Source organism: Seriola dumerili, unplaced genomic scaffold, assembly GCF_002260705.1.
Source record: "Seriola dumerili isolate Sdu_G_001 unplaced genomic scaffold, Sdu_1.0 BDQW01000003.1, whole genome shotgun sequence".
Lineage (NCBI taxonomy): Eukaryota > Metazoa > Chordata > Actinopteri > Carangiformes > Carangidae > Seriola > Seriola dumerili.
The window spans coordinates 18,092,931-18,106,972 of record NW_019174258.1 but is presented as its reverse complement, the minus strand read 5'-3'; the positions used below and the strand labels follow the sequence as shown (position 1 = coordinate 18,106,972).

The 14,042-nt window shown below is 40.5% G+C and overlaps 1 protein-coding gene across 2 annotated transcripts in view; it reads left to right on the top strand.

Annotated features, from left to right (window-relative positions):
* Nucleotides 1–14,042, top strand: part of efl1 (elongation factor like GTPase 1) — a 117,063-nt gene that overhangs the window by 13,208 nt on the left and 89,813 nt on the right. For both annotated transcript variants that reach the window (XM_022741190.1, XM_022741183.1), the window contains 3 exons: nucleotides 438–574; nucleotides 699–821; nucleotides 5,621–5,720. In XM_022741190.1, the coding sequence (XP_022596911.1) occupies nucleotides 438–574; nucleotides 699–821; nucleotides 5,621–5,720 (360 nt within the window). The remainder of the gene's footprint in view (nucleotides 1–437; nucleotides 575–698; nucleotides 822–5,620; nucleotides 5,721–14,042) is intronic.

Below are 14,042 nucleotides of genomic sequence, written 5' to 3'. Positions count from 1 at the left end.
AATGATGAGAACTATGATAATGATGATTATAGAGAATGGATAGATGTTGGAATGAGGAATAGCGTGTAAAAGATCTAGCAATACATTTAGATTCCAGGACAGGAAAAGCTAGCAAAGGAAGTTATTATAGTCTGTTGTTGTATGTACCATCCACTTTTATATTACCGTGTTATTTTGTTCTAGTACTGTGATGTGATTGTAGACAAGCTGCCTACCGTGGAGAGCTTTTGGGACTAATCAGCGCAAGCACATTCCCATTTGACTTGTATTATTTGCTAGCTCACCAGCTACAGTACTTCACCAACTAGGTGTGCAAGTAGTTAATACGTCACCAAGTTTACAGCACCATCTATCTCTCAATATTGTGCTGAGGTGACCTGTGGGCTTCCATGTCTTGCTCTCTGTAAAGATGTCTGTCATGTTTTTTTTTTATCCAGGGACAAGGAGAAGGTGGAGAAGGTAGTAACATCACTTGGTGTGAAGGTGATGGCCAGGGACTCTCGTCACTCTGACCCCAAAGTCCTCCTGACTGCCATCTGTAGCCAGTGGCTACCTGTATCCCAAGCTGTCCTCTGTATCCTGGAACAGAACACGCAGGGTCCGTTTTCATTCCTGCCTTTAGTTTGGCTGCCTCAGTTCAGCATTGTTCGGTGATGTTTGTACATCTGGTTTGTAGTTTTCTTTAATGGAGACTGTAGTGATGGTGTGCGAGAAGCTTCCCAGCCCTTTAGACATGGCAGCAGAGCGCGTGGAGAAACTGATGAGTGTTGGAGTGCGACGATTTGACTCATTGCCTGAACAGACTCAGGAACTGAACAAAGGTACGCACACGCACACGCACACGCACACGCACACGCAATGCTATAGTTGCTTCCTAGGAAATGTGCTTTCCAGAACATAAGTATTGGTACAGTTACACATTTTTGGCTGGACCGCAACAGCGGGGTCAGCCTTATAAACATGAATGATGCTGACTGACTGAGGGATGAAGTTACACCATTGGTTGGCTGTATGACTCGTCAACTGGCTGAGTGTTGGAGGGTCCCCATTGGCTGTTGCTCTTTCAAAATAATTCAACGCAAACAAGCAGTGTTCACAACTTAGTGCCTTTGTTACTACATTTACTGACATTTCAGAACCTTTTTTTTTTTTCTTCTTTTCAAAACAGCACCTAGCGACAAATTTAGCAACTTTTGGACAAAACTTAGCTACTTTCTGTAGACGACAGTTGCCAGTATGGCCTAGTGACTGCAAAGTCAGGCTTTCCCTCTGCAGACACACCTCTCTGTACTAACCACACAGCATCTGACATGAATGAGCCTCTTGATCTTGATCTCTTAAAGCACAGTGCCAAAATTGCAAGGGTTCATCAACAACCCAAGTACTTGGACATGTGACAATTAAATATTTCTTGCGCAGCTGTGTGTCATTAATGTCTTAGTTCATGCACAAAAGAGCTCACATATGGCTCAGAGTTGATTGAGAGTTATCATTTAGATAGGTCGCAATTGAAGAAGATAATATCAGCACACAACCACAGATTTATTCACATAGCTTTCACTCCTGTGTGTGTGTGTGTGTGTGTGTGTGTGTGTGTGTGAGAGTGTATGAGAGAGACCCTCCCTCTCCTGAAGCCTAGCTATATTTTCCAGTAAAATGTGTGTGCAATGTATGTACTGACAGTAAAGGTACAGAGAGCAGCATTAAACATGAGGCAAGTAAGCTAACGCTATCTCCAGCTGACGTCTTCCTCCTACCAGTTGATGGTAAATAAGGACATGAGCTTGTAGTCTTGTATCTGAGCGATGATGTGAACAGCAGCTGCATTCCAGGATGCAGAAATGTAAACAAAGAGATGTACCAAGTGCCAACCCACCGTGACGTCACCCATTGGTTTGTGAATTGCCGTTTTGAAGCCAGTCGTTTAGGCTGTCGCCATTTTGTTTTTTAATAACTGGAAAGAACCATATTTGGAGGAGAGGGTGGAGCTGGGGAGGAGTGAGGGGTTGATCTGACCCCGAGAACAGAGGACGCTATGCACATCTGCCTGCACCGGATTCAACTTCCTATTTTTAGTTAGCAAACTTACATATGACAGTGAAATTGAGCTTTAACTTTATCCACAGCTGTATTTTTTTATTTTTAATTTCAAATAGTTACAGTTGACTGTAAATTGTACACTACAGTATTTAATGAATCCATTTATTATTCTTTTATACATGTTTCCAGTGTTGTAAATTGTTTAGATTAATAGAGTTTATAATGCTCAATAAAGTTATTTATGAAGCTCTTGCTTTAACTTTGTTGATGGTTTTCATAGAACACATCTGGTATGAATTTTCACAATAGTAACACGTACAGCAGTGTGTGACTATTTCTATGTTAGCTTTAATCAACATCATAAATACTAGAAATGTTTAAATGTTGCTGTCTGACAACACTGACAATGAAAGATCAAAAAACATTCTGATGTTAATTGGTAAATACTTTCACCTGTGGTGGTGGTGACAGTGCTAGAGATGATCCATCACTTAATCACATTAATATTTATAAATTCTGTTCTTAAAAGTGTTACTACCATCACCTGTCAACAGCAGCAGAAATGAAGTAAAATAAAATAAATAAATAAACGTCTGCTTTAATACACTTGTAAAGACTTGGTACTCTCGCCTTGACTCCTCTCGCGCTCTGATCCTCTCCTCCACCAGCACCTTCCACTTGTGGCTGAGAACTAAGCCTACTGTCAGTCCTGACACATTAACTGTATCTCATCAGTATTATGAATTAACTTTTTTTCCCCCATATTAGAAGAAATAATGATGTCTGCGCTCTGCACTTTTTCACCTGTCCTTGAGATTCTCCTCCTCACGAACTCTTTTTAAAATAATCTGTGATTTGAGACATTTCTGCAAAAAAAACCAAAAAAAAAACATACAGGATGGAATGTAACATTAATTTAGGGAATCTTTTCAAGAAACTGGGTGTGCTTGGATGTAAAAGAGATATCATTTTTTATTATAATATTATTTTAATATTGTTATAGATAATATGCATCTGTAGGGTTGCCACCTTTTATGTGAAAGAAGGTGTCAACTGGTTTGGTTTTACTTGACATTACATTATTCACAGCACTTTGAGGACATAACATGAACGAAAATACAGTACAAATTGCATCCAGTATTGATTTAAAATCACTGAGACTCAAGTACTAGAATCTTTTTATTTTCAAATATGGAACCATCCCGTATTATACAGGCTGGGTGGCAACCCTATTCGCCTGTTTGAAGGGCCGAAAATCAGGTCGCCGCCTTCTATTATTAATTATCATTATCTCTCCAGCCATTGCAAGTCAAAGCCACTGACTCTATGCTTTTGAGAACATCTGGAAAAATCAATAAAAAGTGATGTTAAAATCATGTAAAAGCCGGCTTTATTACACTTGTTAATACCCTCTAATACAAGATTTGGTACTCTCGCCTTGACTCCTCTCTTGCGCTCTGATCCTCTTCTCCACCGCCACCTTCCACTTGTGGCTGAGAACTAGGCTTACTTTCAAAAAACAAGTAGGCCCACTAGAATTTTGTCGGGAGGCGGCATGAAATTTGACGCAGGCGGCCGCCTTGCATTTCTCTATGCAGGAAAAACCCCGCATAGTAATGGGCCAAGAGTGATTTTTCAAATTTTGATTTTAATTTTGATGTCCTTGCATTGCAGTCTCCTCAGAAATTATGCAGTATAGCCACATTAGTTATTGTGGCACATTTTTTGTCAAAAGCTTTCTTATTTTGTAACATTCAGACCAACTTACCCTTCATCTGAGCCCCCTCCCATTTTATACACAACTCAAATTTTTAAAGAAAATCATTCAATCTGCCTCAATGGAGTGTGGACTGTTTTTCTGCTAACTTCTGTTCTCACTTTTGATTTCCAGTCAGGCTTTTATTGGAGGATCACTGAATACATTTTTATACATTACATATATACATTTTTATAGCATAAAAACAGAGACTTTTATAAAAAACAGCAGGAGAACTTAGCAGCTAAACATGGATTTCTCTATGGCAGCTTCGGTCAATGGTCAAATTTTCACAGGTGCACACAGCACAGAAATAGAAACTCACACTCTCCAGAATTCTGTATATTTCCCTCCAACTCATTTACAAAACCTGCTGCTTGCCCAGTTTACTGTCTGGTCAGCCTGCCAGCAGTGTGTGTGTGTGTGTGTGTGTGTGTGTGTGTGTGTGTGTCTCTAGCTTTCCTTTGTGTGACATCAGACATTTGACAGATTAACAGCGCTTTCTGAATGAATTACAGTCACTGTGAGCTGCAGCACTTTATATGCTGTTGATCAGTGTGTAAAATATGAAGTGACACAGACAACTACCTACAAACCTCAAATTCAATTATGTTGTGTTCATCTTCTGTAAAGTTTATTCTCATGTAATTATAGAAATATTTGATCCTTTTACAAATTATGTAATGGAAGTACATTGTACCACACCGTACCACATACACCATATTGATTCAATGTGTTGTATTTAAGAAAAAAAAAAAAAGAAAGTGTCATTTATTTTCAGTTTTATGCAAATGGCCCAAAATCACAAATGACAAAATCTATAACACAACATCTGTAACTTCAAATCTAGGTATAAGAGATTCACTGAGCTCAGACTCTGATTATGTAGTGTAGAAAACATTCAGTGAATAGCTTCTCATGTCTTCAGGCGCTGACTGTTGCTTTCTCTGTTTAAATTGTATCTACCTCGCTGTAACTGATTAACATTAATTGTGTGAATTAATTAAGAACAGGAAAAAATATAACTTGTCTCGGGTCTGATTAAATCCAGATTGTCTCGAAGGAAATCGCTATATCCTGTGAGACAACTAACCCTAACCCTAAACAGAGGTCTTCTCCAGCAAAATAATCAGCTGATAACCCTAATCCTAAATTTCCTCAGTTGCATTCTCCCAGTGAAACAATCGTTGACATTTGTCATTTGAATAGTTTTAACCAAGACCTATGGTGAGAAAAACAACTTGTCAGATTTAATAAGTAACTGTCATTTCAGTGTGTCAGATACATAGATAATGAACTTTGCATATCTTGGGCAATATTTAAAATAAAATTCAAAATTGTCTTGCTCTTGAAAAAGTAATTAATAGATGATGTAGCAAGTGCAGATCTAATGATTAAAAAGGTCTCAGATAATGGAAAACAAAAAATGAAAAAAAAATTCATAAAGAAAATTCAAAAAGAAAAAAGAAAAAAATATTTTGAAAAGATGTATATATTAAATGGTAATTAGAAAATAAGTGATTCATCTGTACTGGGATTAAATGAATGTTTAGTCAGAAAATGATTTCAATCAACTTTTTTCACGTTTTTTAGTGTTTTAAAATGTTTACAGCAGCATTTAATGTTCTGGTTTGCACTCTGATTCATCATCACTGCGAGAAGGAAAATCAAAATGACTGATCACCATTCACTTTAAATGTCAGACTATGTGTGTGTTGTGTTTCTCAAATCATTTCTTGCTCACTGTAAGCAGCTAAAAATGTTGGAACACGACTGGCTTTTTATCTGGCTCCTGTGTAGTGACCTCAGATGTGTGTTTTCCAGCGTTCCTCCAGTGTTCCAGCGGGGAAAATGCTCCAGTTATCGTCTTTGTGTCCAAGATGTTTGCTGTGGACACCAAGGCCTTGCCTCACAACAGACAGAGGTAATTGTGTGTCTGTGTGTCAGTAGATGGTGCTGCTTTCCTGTTCTTCCCTCATGCCCCGTGGCTGTGGACATGCTTAATATGTCTATTCTGGATAAAGGGGAAGAGTTGGCTCAATGTTACTCTGAAGTTACCCAGGGCTGAGGTACAGGCTTTAGCATTATACCACTTACAGCACCACCACGGAAATTCTTTTTTTCTGTTTAGTGTGAACTCACTGCTTTGATAGCAGCACACACAGATCATTAGTTAAATGGTAGAATTACCCAGATTACAGAGGAAACAGATATTTTTTCACTGCCCTGTAGTGCTATCTCTCCATGCCTATAGTTTTGGTTTTTGGAGAAAGAGAGAGCGGGGCAGGGAGGGGCTGAGTGAATCTCAGCTGTGGCATGAAATCAGGTTTTATCCATCAGAAATAGTAAAATATTTTGAGTTCATTAAAAAACTATGTTGGGACTAATCAGACTGTGTCAGATGACTTCAGTAGAGTAGGTGGTCTTTCAGTGTGGCCCAGGACACATTCATATTCACACTGCTAGAAGAAAGTGGCCACGTGTGTCCTCAATGTGTCTTGGGTATGTTCACACTGAATTTAGAGCTGTTCACTTGTGATCAGACGGATGTTAATGCAGTTCTGAACAGGTCTGAACAGGGCCTAAGTCTCTGAGATTTCTGCCTGTACCCCAAAACAGGAGGTTAATAGACTTTTGTTTGTGGTGCTCAGAGCATTAAGGAATGATATTAACAAAGAGTTTAACAGCAAGATGTCTCTTAAGAAATGCTGCCCAAACAATCTACAGAAATGTCTTCACTTCTGTGGTTGAAAGTAGTTCCAATGAAAAACTGCTGATAGTAAGGTCTATGAATGATCCAGAACATAGGCAGAACATGATGCATGTCATAACACTGACACCCACTGTTTTCACACACGGACACCATTTAATGCATGTCAGCTTATCAGGATGCACCACTGTCAGTCTTCGTGGGGCCTTAGTTCCCTTGGAAAGTGGCAGTTTTATCCCCTCCGCTCACCCTCTCTCAACCAGGTACATTCAACAACTATATTTGACTTTTTTTAAAGCCTGAACACCTAAACAAGTTTTTGGGTTGTTCGTCCTTATCATTCTTGTGAATGAGATATTTCGGGAACCTCTTGAAAAAAGATTTTCACTTGGACTGAAGGATGAACTTATTAAATTTTAGTGGTGAAAGGTAACTGTCACTGTGACCTCACAAAAATTCAAACACAAAAATTCACAAACTAATTGTGACAATATTTAACACAAATGTCGAATAGTGTAAAATGAAGTGATGACATTTCATATTCAAAAGGTCAAGTTCACTGTGACATCATCGTGTTCTGCAAAAACACATCTGGCCATTATTCAATGCTGTAACTCAGGAGTGGACCATATTTCCTGCAACATGGTTGTTTGGTGGAGGAATGAGCCACAAGGTGGTGATTCTAGTTTCTGCCTGTATGGTGCATTTGGTGTGTGCTATGGTTGTTGAATGTTCAGATGCTACGTAACACAGCTGGTGTGAAGGGCTGCTGCCTTGTTTTTCACATGCTCACATGCAAACCTCCACAGTTCAGGTTACCACTGGTGCACAGACCTCTCACAATTTAAAAAAAAACAAAACAAAAAAAAACATTGCAGACTCCAGCAGTATCAACTGCATGCATCAGCTTTTTGATGATTGGCTGCTGGACTGTGTGACCAGCAGTTCTAATCAGCAAGTGGTCACACAGAACAATATTGTCATATTGACATAAAGTTCTGTGGTAAATATTCTAAAAACAAAGACCATTTACTTAGATGTTCCTGGAGCTTTCCTGTATCCAATAGTCTTCTTCAGCAAATGGAACCTGCACAGATTTGTGTCCCTTAGGTTGAGAGTTAATATTCACTCATAAACATTAAGATGTATACTGGTTAAACATCCAAAACAACAAAATTAAAGTTAGCTGTGGGTTGTTTATGTAAATGGCACTAAATGATCAGCACTGAATAAAGGAAGGAATTTATGTCGACCTTTATCGACCCTATCAAAACTTCTGTTTATTATTCTCCTCCTTTTCCACAAAAATGAATCACATGTTTGAGGGGCTGAATGTGCTGAGAAAGAAACTCACAGAACTTTATAAATGCATCAGATGTGGTGAAATTCTATATATTTTATGGGTTTTGTATGAGGTGTGGCGCTAGTAGCCCTCGTCTACATATACAAAATTTGGAAGGCAGACATGTAGAAAAGCCTCTTGGAACCATACTATAAATCCAACAGGATTTACAGGCGTTGTACTGTAACCAACTTCCTCCTAGATAATTAACCATATTCACTCTATATATGGTCATGCAGTCTAAAGACCTTTGTGATGCTAAATTGCGAAGCTTTTGAGTTGTTGCCGAACGTTGTGTCCGAACTTTGAATTTTGATGTTTTGCCATGAAAGAGGAAATAGTGAATAGATGGATCATTAGCTGTGTGTCATTACTAGACTAGACTATTTATTTAAGGTAAACACAAGAAACTTGTGCTGTAGAAAATGGACCAGACTCAGTGAATAGCTCCCTAAGCTTAACATCCTAAGTCCTATGATAACTATTAATTCAGCTATACTGACTAATGAGCAGTGATAACTAACATGTCTTTGGGGTCATCAGCTGGGAACCTCCTTTCACCAGTGTTTCGTCTAGTTGGTCCCACGACACCTCCAGGAGGCTAGACAGTGATCACTGGCGTCCCAGAGTCACTCCCCTAATGCCAGCCATCACTGCTCCTCACACCACGACTATTTTCTCCTTTACCTTGCCTATGCTACCACAAACAACACTATCATCAACTAGGACAAAACACGCTAGCAGATTCAGCAAACAAACTCCCCTAACCAGTTGGAGAAAGTGGCGGCCATTTTGAATGAGGGAGGTAGAGTCAAGGAGAGATGCCTTTTTAAGCTAAACTCTCCCCCACCGGATTAGGCTGTGCTCTACCTCCCCCTACTCCCCCACTCTCCAACAACTCACCTAAAACAAACAAACTCACCTAGACAGTCAAAGACACACTACAGACCAATTCAGAGCAATACAAACAAACAATACAGGCCAACTCACCTGAACTAACCGCATGGTCTCAAAGAGGCTCACACAGGCCACACCCCCCACTTAAAAACACTTCCTCTTCCTGGATTTTCTTCCTTGCTTCTCCTAAGAGTCTGTCTATCCTAAGTGCTCCCCCTGCTGGGCCCCCAGCTACCATTACTTCTTCTCATCCAAATCCACTGACTGGATCTTACTGCCTCATCTGACATGTCCTTTACTATTTTCCTCACACTCTGTCCACTTCCTCCTAACTCCCTTACCAAAGAGACAACAGACCTTGCTACAAATCCTCTACATCCTACTTCCACTGGACAAATCCTAACTTTCCATCCTCGCTGCTCTGCTTCTGCCCCTAACTCTACATACCTGAGCTTTTTCCTTTCATATGCTTCTTCAACTGAAGCCTCCCACGGAACAGTCAGCTCTATGAAATATACTTTCATTCTACTCCTAGACCACAAGACTATGTCAGGCCTTAGCTTTGTACTGGCTATTTCCTGGGGAACAACAAGCTTTCCTCCTAAATCTACCTGCATTTCCCAATCACAAGCATCCTCTAAGCTGCCTTGCCTCCTTGCTGTCTTACCAACTTTCTCTCCCTCTTGAACAAACTTGATTGCAACTCTCTTTATTTTAGACCCTCCTAAATTTGCCTGCCTCCGTAAGTCTTCAATTCCTGCAGCTAAGCTTTTTAAAACCTGGTTATGTCGCCACGTATACCGGCCTTGCGACAGACTAACCTTACAGCCTGACAAAATGTGCTTTAAAGTTGCAGTACCTGAACACAATGAACATAGCGGGTCTCCATTTACCCAGAGTTTTAGGTTCTGGGGAGTTGGCAATACATCATATGTTGCCCCTATCAAAAATCTAATGCTACTTTCCTCCATACTCCACAGCTCTTTCCAGCTAAGCTTTTTCTTATCTACACCTTCCCAATTCAACCACTGTCCCTGCTTAGCCTGAGCCACTGCCTTTGCACCCCTTAATATCTCCTCCTGTCTACGAACCTGTTCCACCACTAGCTTTCTCTTTTCCTTGGGACCTGCTCTACTCCACACCGGTTTGCCTGGGCCAAGCCCCAAGCCTCCCCGGCCTATTTGGACATTACCCACAATCTCTGTATGCCTGAGCGTTGCTTCTGCCTCCTGCACTGCCATTCTTGGATTCCACTTTCTCCCCTTGATTGGGTTTGGAACCACCTTACTGACTACCACATCTTTACTCCCAGATAACAGGAGCTCTGTCCTAACCTTAGTACATTTAAACTCCTCCACTAGACTAGTTACTGGGAGCTGAAGTATGCCTTTCCCATACAGTGCCACCGTACTTAAACATCTAGGAACACCTAGCCACTTCCTAATGTAAAAGCTAACTAATCTTTCCATTTTTTCTGCAGCAGATAATGGAATCTCATATACAGACAGTGGCCACATCAGTCTGGGAAATAACCCGAACTGCAGACACCACAACTTCAACTTTCCTGGAAGCCCTGATTTATCTATTCTATCCAGTCCCTCAGCAACATCTTTCCGAAACTGCACTACCTGTTCTCCGTCATTCAAGTCTGCCTTGTACCACCTACCTAGACTCTTTACTGATTTTTCCCTAATTATTGGAATTTCCTCTTCGTCTATTACAAACTTCCTATCACTTAGCTTCCCTCTACTTATTGAGATACTTCTAGACTTACTAGGCTTAATTTTCATACTAGCCCACTTTAAGTTTTTATTAAGTCTCTCAAGTACTCTTTTCATACATGGCACCGTTGTAGTTATCAACGTCATGTCATCCATGTAGGCCCTAATTGGTGTAAGGCGCATCCCATCCTGCCGCCTCTCTCCACCTACAACCCACTTAGAAGCTCTAATGATTACCTCCATCGCCATTGTGAATGCCAATGGAGAAATCGTGCACCCTGCCATAATGCCTATTTCTAGCCTCTGCCACCCTGTCGTAAAGCCTGCTGTACTTAAGCATAGTCTAATGTCTTGGAAATACGACCTTACTAACTTAACCACTACTCCAGGCACTCTAAAATAATCAAATGCCTCCCAAATAAGGCTATGTGGCACTGAACCAAACGCATTTGCTAAATCCAAAAATATGACATGCAAGTCTCTTTTCTCTGTCTTGGCTGCCTGAATCTGATGCCAAATCATGCTAGTGTGCTCTATACACCCTGCGAAACCTGGTATCCCTGCCTTCTGTACTGCAGTATCTATTAAGCTATTCCTTTCTAAATAACTAGCTAATCTCCGTGCGACTATGCTAAAGAAGATCTTCCCCTCCACATTTAGGAGAGAGATCATTCGAAACTGACTCAGGTCTGAGGATTCCTTCTCCTTTGGAATAAAAACACCTCCTGCCCTACGCCATGCTCTGGGAATAACCTGTTTCTCCCAAACTATTCTTAATTGCCTCCACAAAAACTTTAGGATATCAGGTGCGCTTTTATAAACCCGGTAGGGGACTCCATTTGGCCCTGGGGCCGAAGAAGCCTTTGCACGCCTGACTACCTCCTCAACCTCCTTCCACCTGGGTGGTCTAACATCCATCTCATGATCTTTCTTTCCTAATGGTTGCATGTCGGGTGGAAGGCCTACTACTCTATTCTGCTCCAAATCTGAATACGTGTTTCTTAAATACTTTTCCACTTCTGACTTTGTTGCCTTAAGCTGTCCTCCCTTTTCCTGGTTAAACAATCCTTTAACAAACTTGAAAGGGTCCCTGTAAAACGCTGTCCTTACATATTCTTTCTTCTTTCTCTTTTTCCTAAGATATTCAGCCCTTCTAAGTACTGTTAGCCTGCCTCTCAAATCTTCTTGCAACACATCAATTCCCCCCCTCTCTTCCTCTGTTGCCCTTTTCCACTGCTTTCTTAATTGTCTTCTTTCCTTAACTAATTTCTCCATTTCCCTTTGCCGTCTAGACTTAACTAACTGTGCTCTTTCAACCCTCTTTCTGTCTTGCACCCCAAATCTTTCTGCACTACAGACTCTTGTGATGACCTTTTACTCTCGGCACACATGAATGACTCAAAAATAATTTAGTAATACAGCTCTTCAATACTTAAAAATGGGAACATTAAATATAAAAAAAAACACAATTGTAGATCTAGGGAAATCAGTCAGTCAGTTTTAGTCATTCATAACTTGTGATGAAGTTGAAAGACAAACATAAAAACATTATTGAATTTGATTTGATTTGAAAATATTCAGATTTTTCAGATTTGAAAGCAAACTTGTTGCTGGATTTAGATTTGATAATTTTGTGGGACTGACTCAAAATAAACTGCAGTGTGTGTGTTCATGATAATGAAGGAACATCTCACTGTTGTTGGACAACAGTGGACCTGTCAGCTCTGCAAAATACATCAGGCTTTGGATACACAGACAGTGCTTGTCTTCAGGTTTATTTCATTCTTGGCTTTTGTGTTTTTTGTAATGGTGTTAATGAGGTCTTATCTAACCTGAAAATGCTGATTTATGAGTTCAGACATTGCAGTGTTGTCAGACAGTTTTTTTCATAAACATTGTGAAACATGTTTAAAAACAGAGCTTAGCTTAGCATGTAGCTCTTAGCACCCTGTACTCCCTTTCCATGCCATCCCCTGTTTTGAGCTTCTTGATGTCCAAGCATATCTGATGCACAGAAGAAAGCTCCTACTTCAGGCCTCTGACTGGAGTCATCTCTGCACTCCTTCCCCCTCTTGTGACAGTTCTGGATCCTAATTGCAGACTGCTTATGCACTCTGAGGGAAACAGAGTGGCAGGCACAGCAGAGGAGATAGAGACAGGCTGTCAGAGATGGGTTAGATGATGGGGAGAGGAGATACAGAAATGTGAAAGAGAGGTCATTTCAGATTGTGAAGCAGGAAGGAAAAAGCCTGTCCAAAACCTTGGCTAATGAGCATGCATGAGCTTCCATTCTTTTTTGCCCATTTCCCACGGCAGGCGCATTTATACACTTACACTTAAGACACTTATGTGGCAGCCCCTGGTTACAGCTGCCTACAGAGGAATGCGTCATAAACATACTGTATGCCACCATGGCCTGACAGAGTGCAGTCAACAGTTGGTTTAACTCTTTGACTCTTTCACTTCAAGAAATGGATCTAATCAGTGAAATCTGGTGGAACTGTCTCACGGTTGCAAGGTTGAAGACATGGAGAGGACCATGTTTGCTACGATCCAGCTGATTTGGGGAAAATGGAAGCAACATAAAAGGAAGCAACATAAAAAGATAAATGTTTATGAACAAAACCAAGAGTTACAGCTTTCTAAAAGAAACCCAACAATGAAAGAAAACCTCACCTTCTACACGGTGTAGCGTTAACGCCATAATTTAGAATTTACTCTCATTGAAATGGGGCACCAGTACTCTGGGAGGACAACAATGAATTACTTCAATAATAAATTTATCAATCTCATGTCAGAAGCCATGACTTCTCGATTCAATGGATCTCCAGTCTCTACGTCAAAAGAATACAACAGGACAACAACTGGGTGTAAATAAAGGAGTTTATTAACTAAACTACTATCTACAGAGTAAATGCAAGGTGTAATAATCATAAAGATGAAAATGATAATGAAATGAGCAGTGTGATGAGTTGGCAATGGTGGGAGAGAATATGTTATGGCTATACACTATGGCTACACAGCTAATGATACTACATCTACGAATTAGGTTTGATGATTAAATATTGCTATATTTCGACATCAACCCAGTCATGAGCAGAGTGTTAAGACCGGCCTACTGTGAGTTGCGCTGTAGCTGAAGACCCTTGGCTGGAGCCCAGGTGGCTGTGGTTGCCGTGGTAACCCTGGAGACGTGGGATCTAGGTGGATTCTCCTGGAGGCCGTGTCCCGTTATCACAGTGATCGATTCTGCCGGTGTCTCAGCGGTTCAGCTCTGGTGGAGTTTGCCAGAAGGCTTTTTCTGTCTCGGGCACTCTTGATTTCTGCTCGGCTTCTCTGCAGGCGGTCGTGAAGATGTTATCTGCTGGTGTCTCTTGTGGTTTGATGCGAAATAAACTCTAATGCTCTTCAACTTTTTGGATAACTTTAGAGGAGCACTGGCGTTGACCAGATGACTCTAAAGTTGTCAAATCTTCAAAAATTGATGATTAAAAGTTACAAAATTACTCTGAGCCACTTCTGTTGTTTTGGTTCAGTTGGTCTTGACTTGGCTTATGAAAATAAAAGATTGCGCAT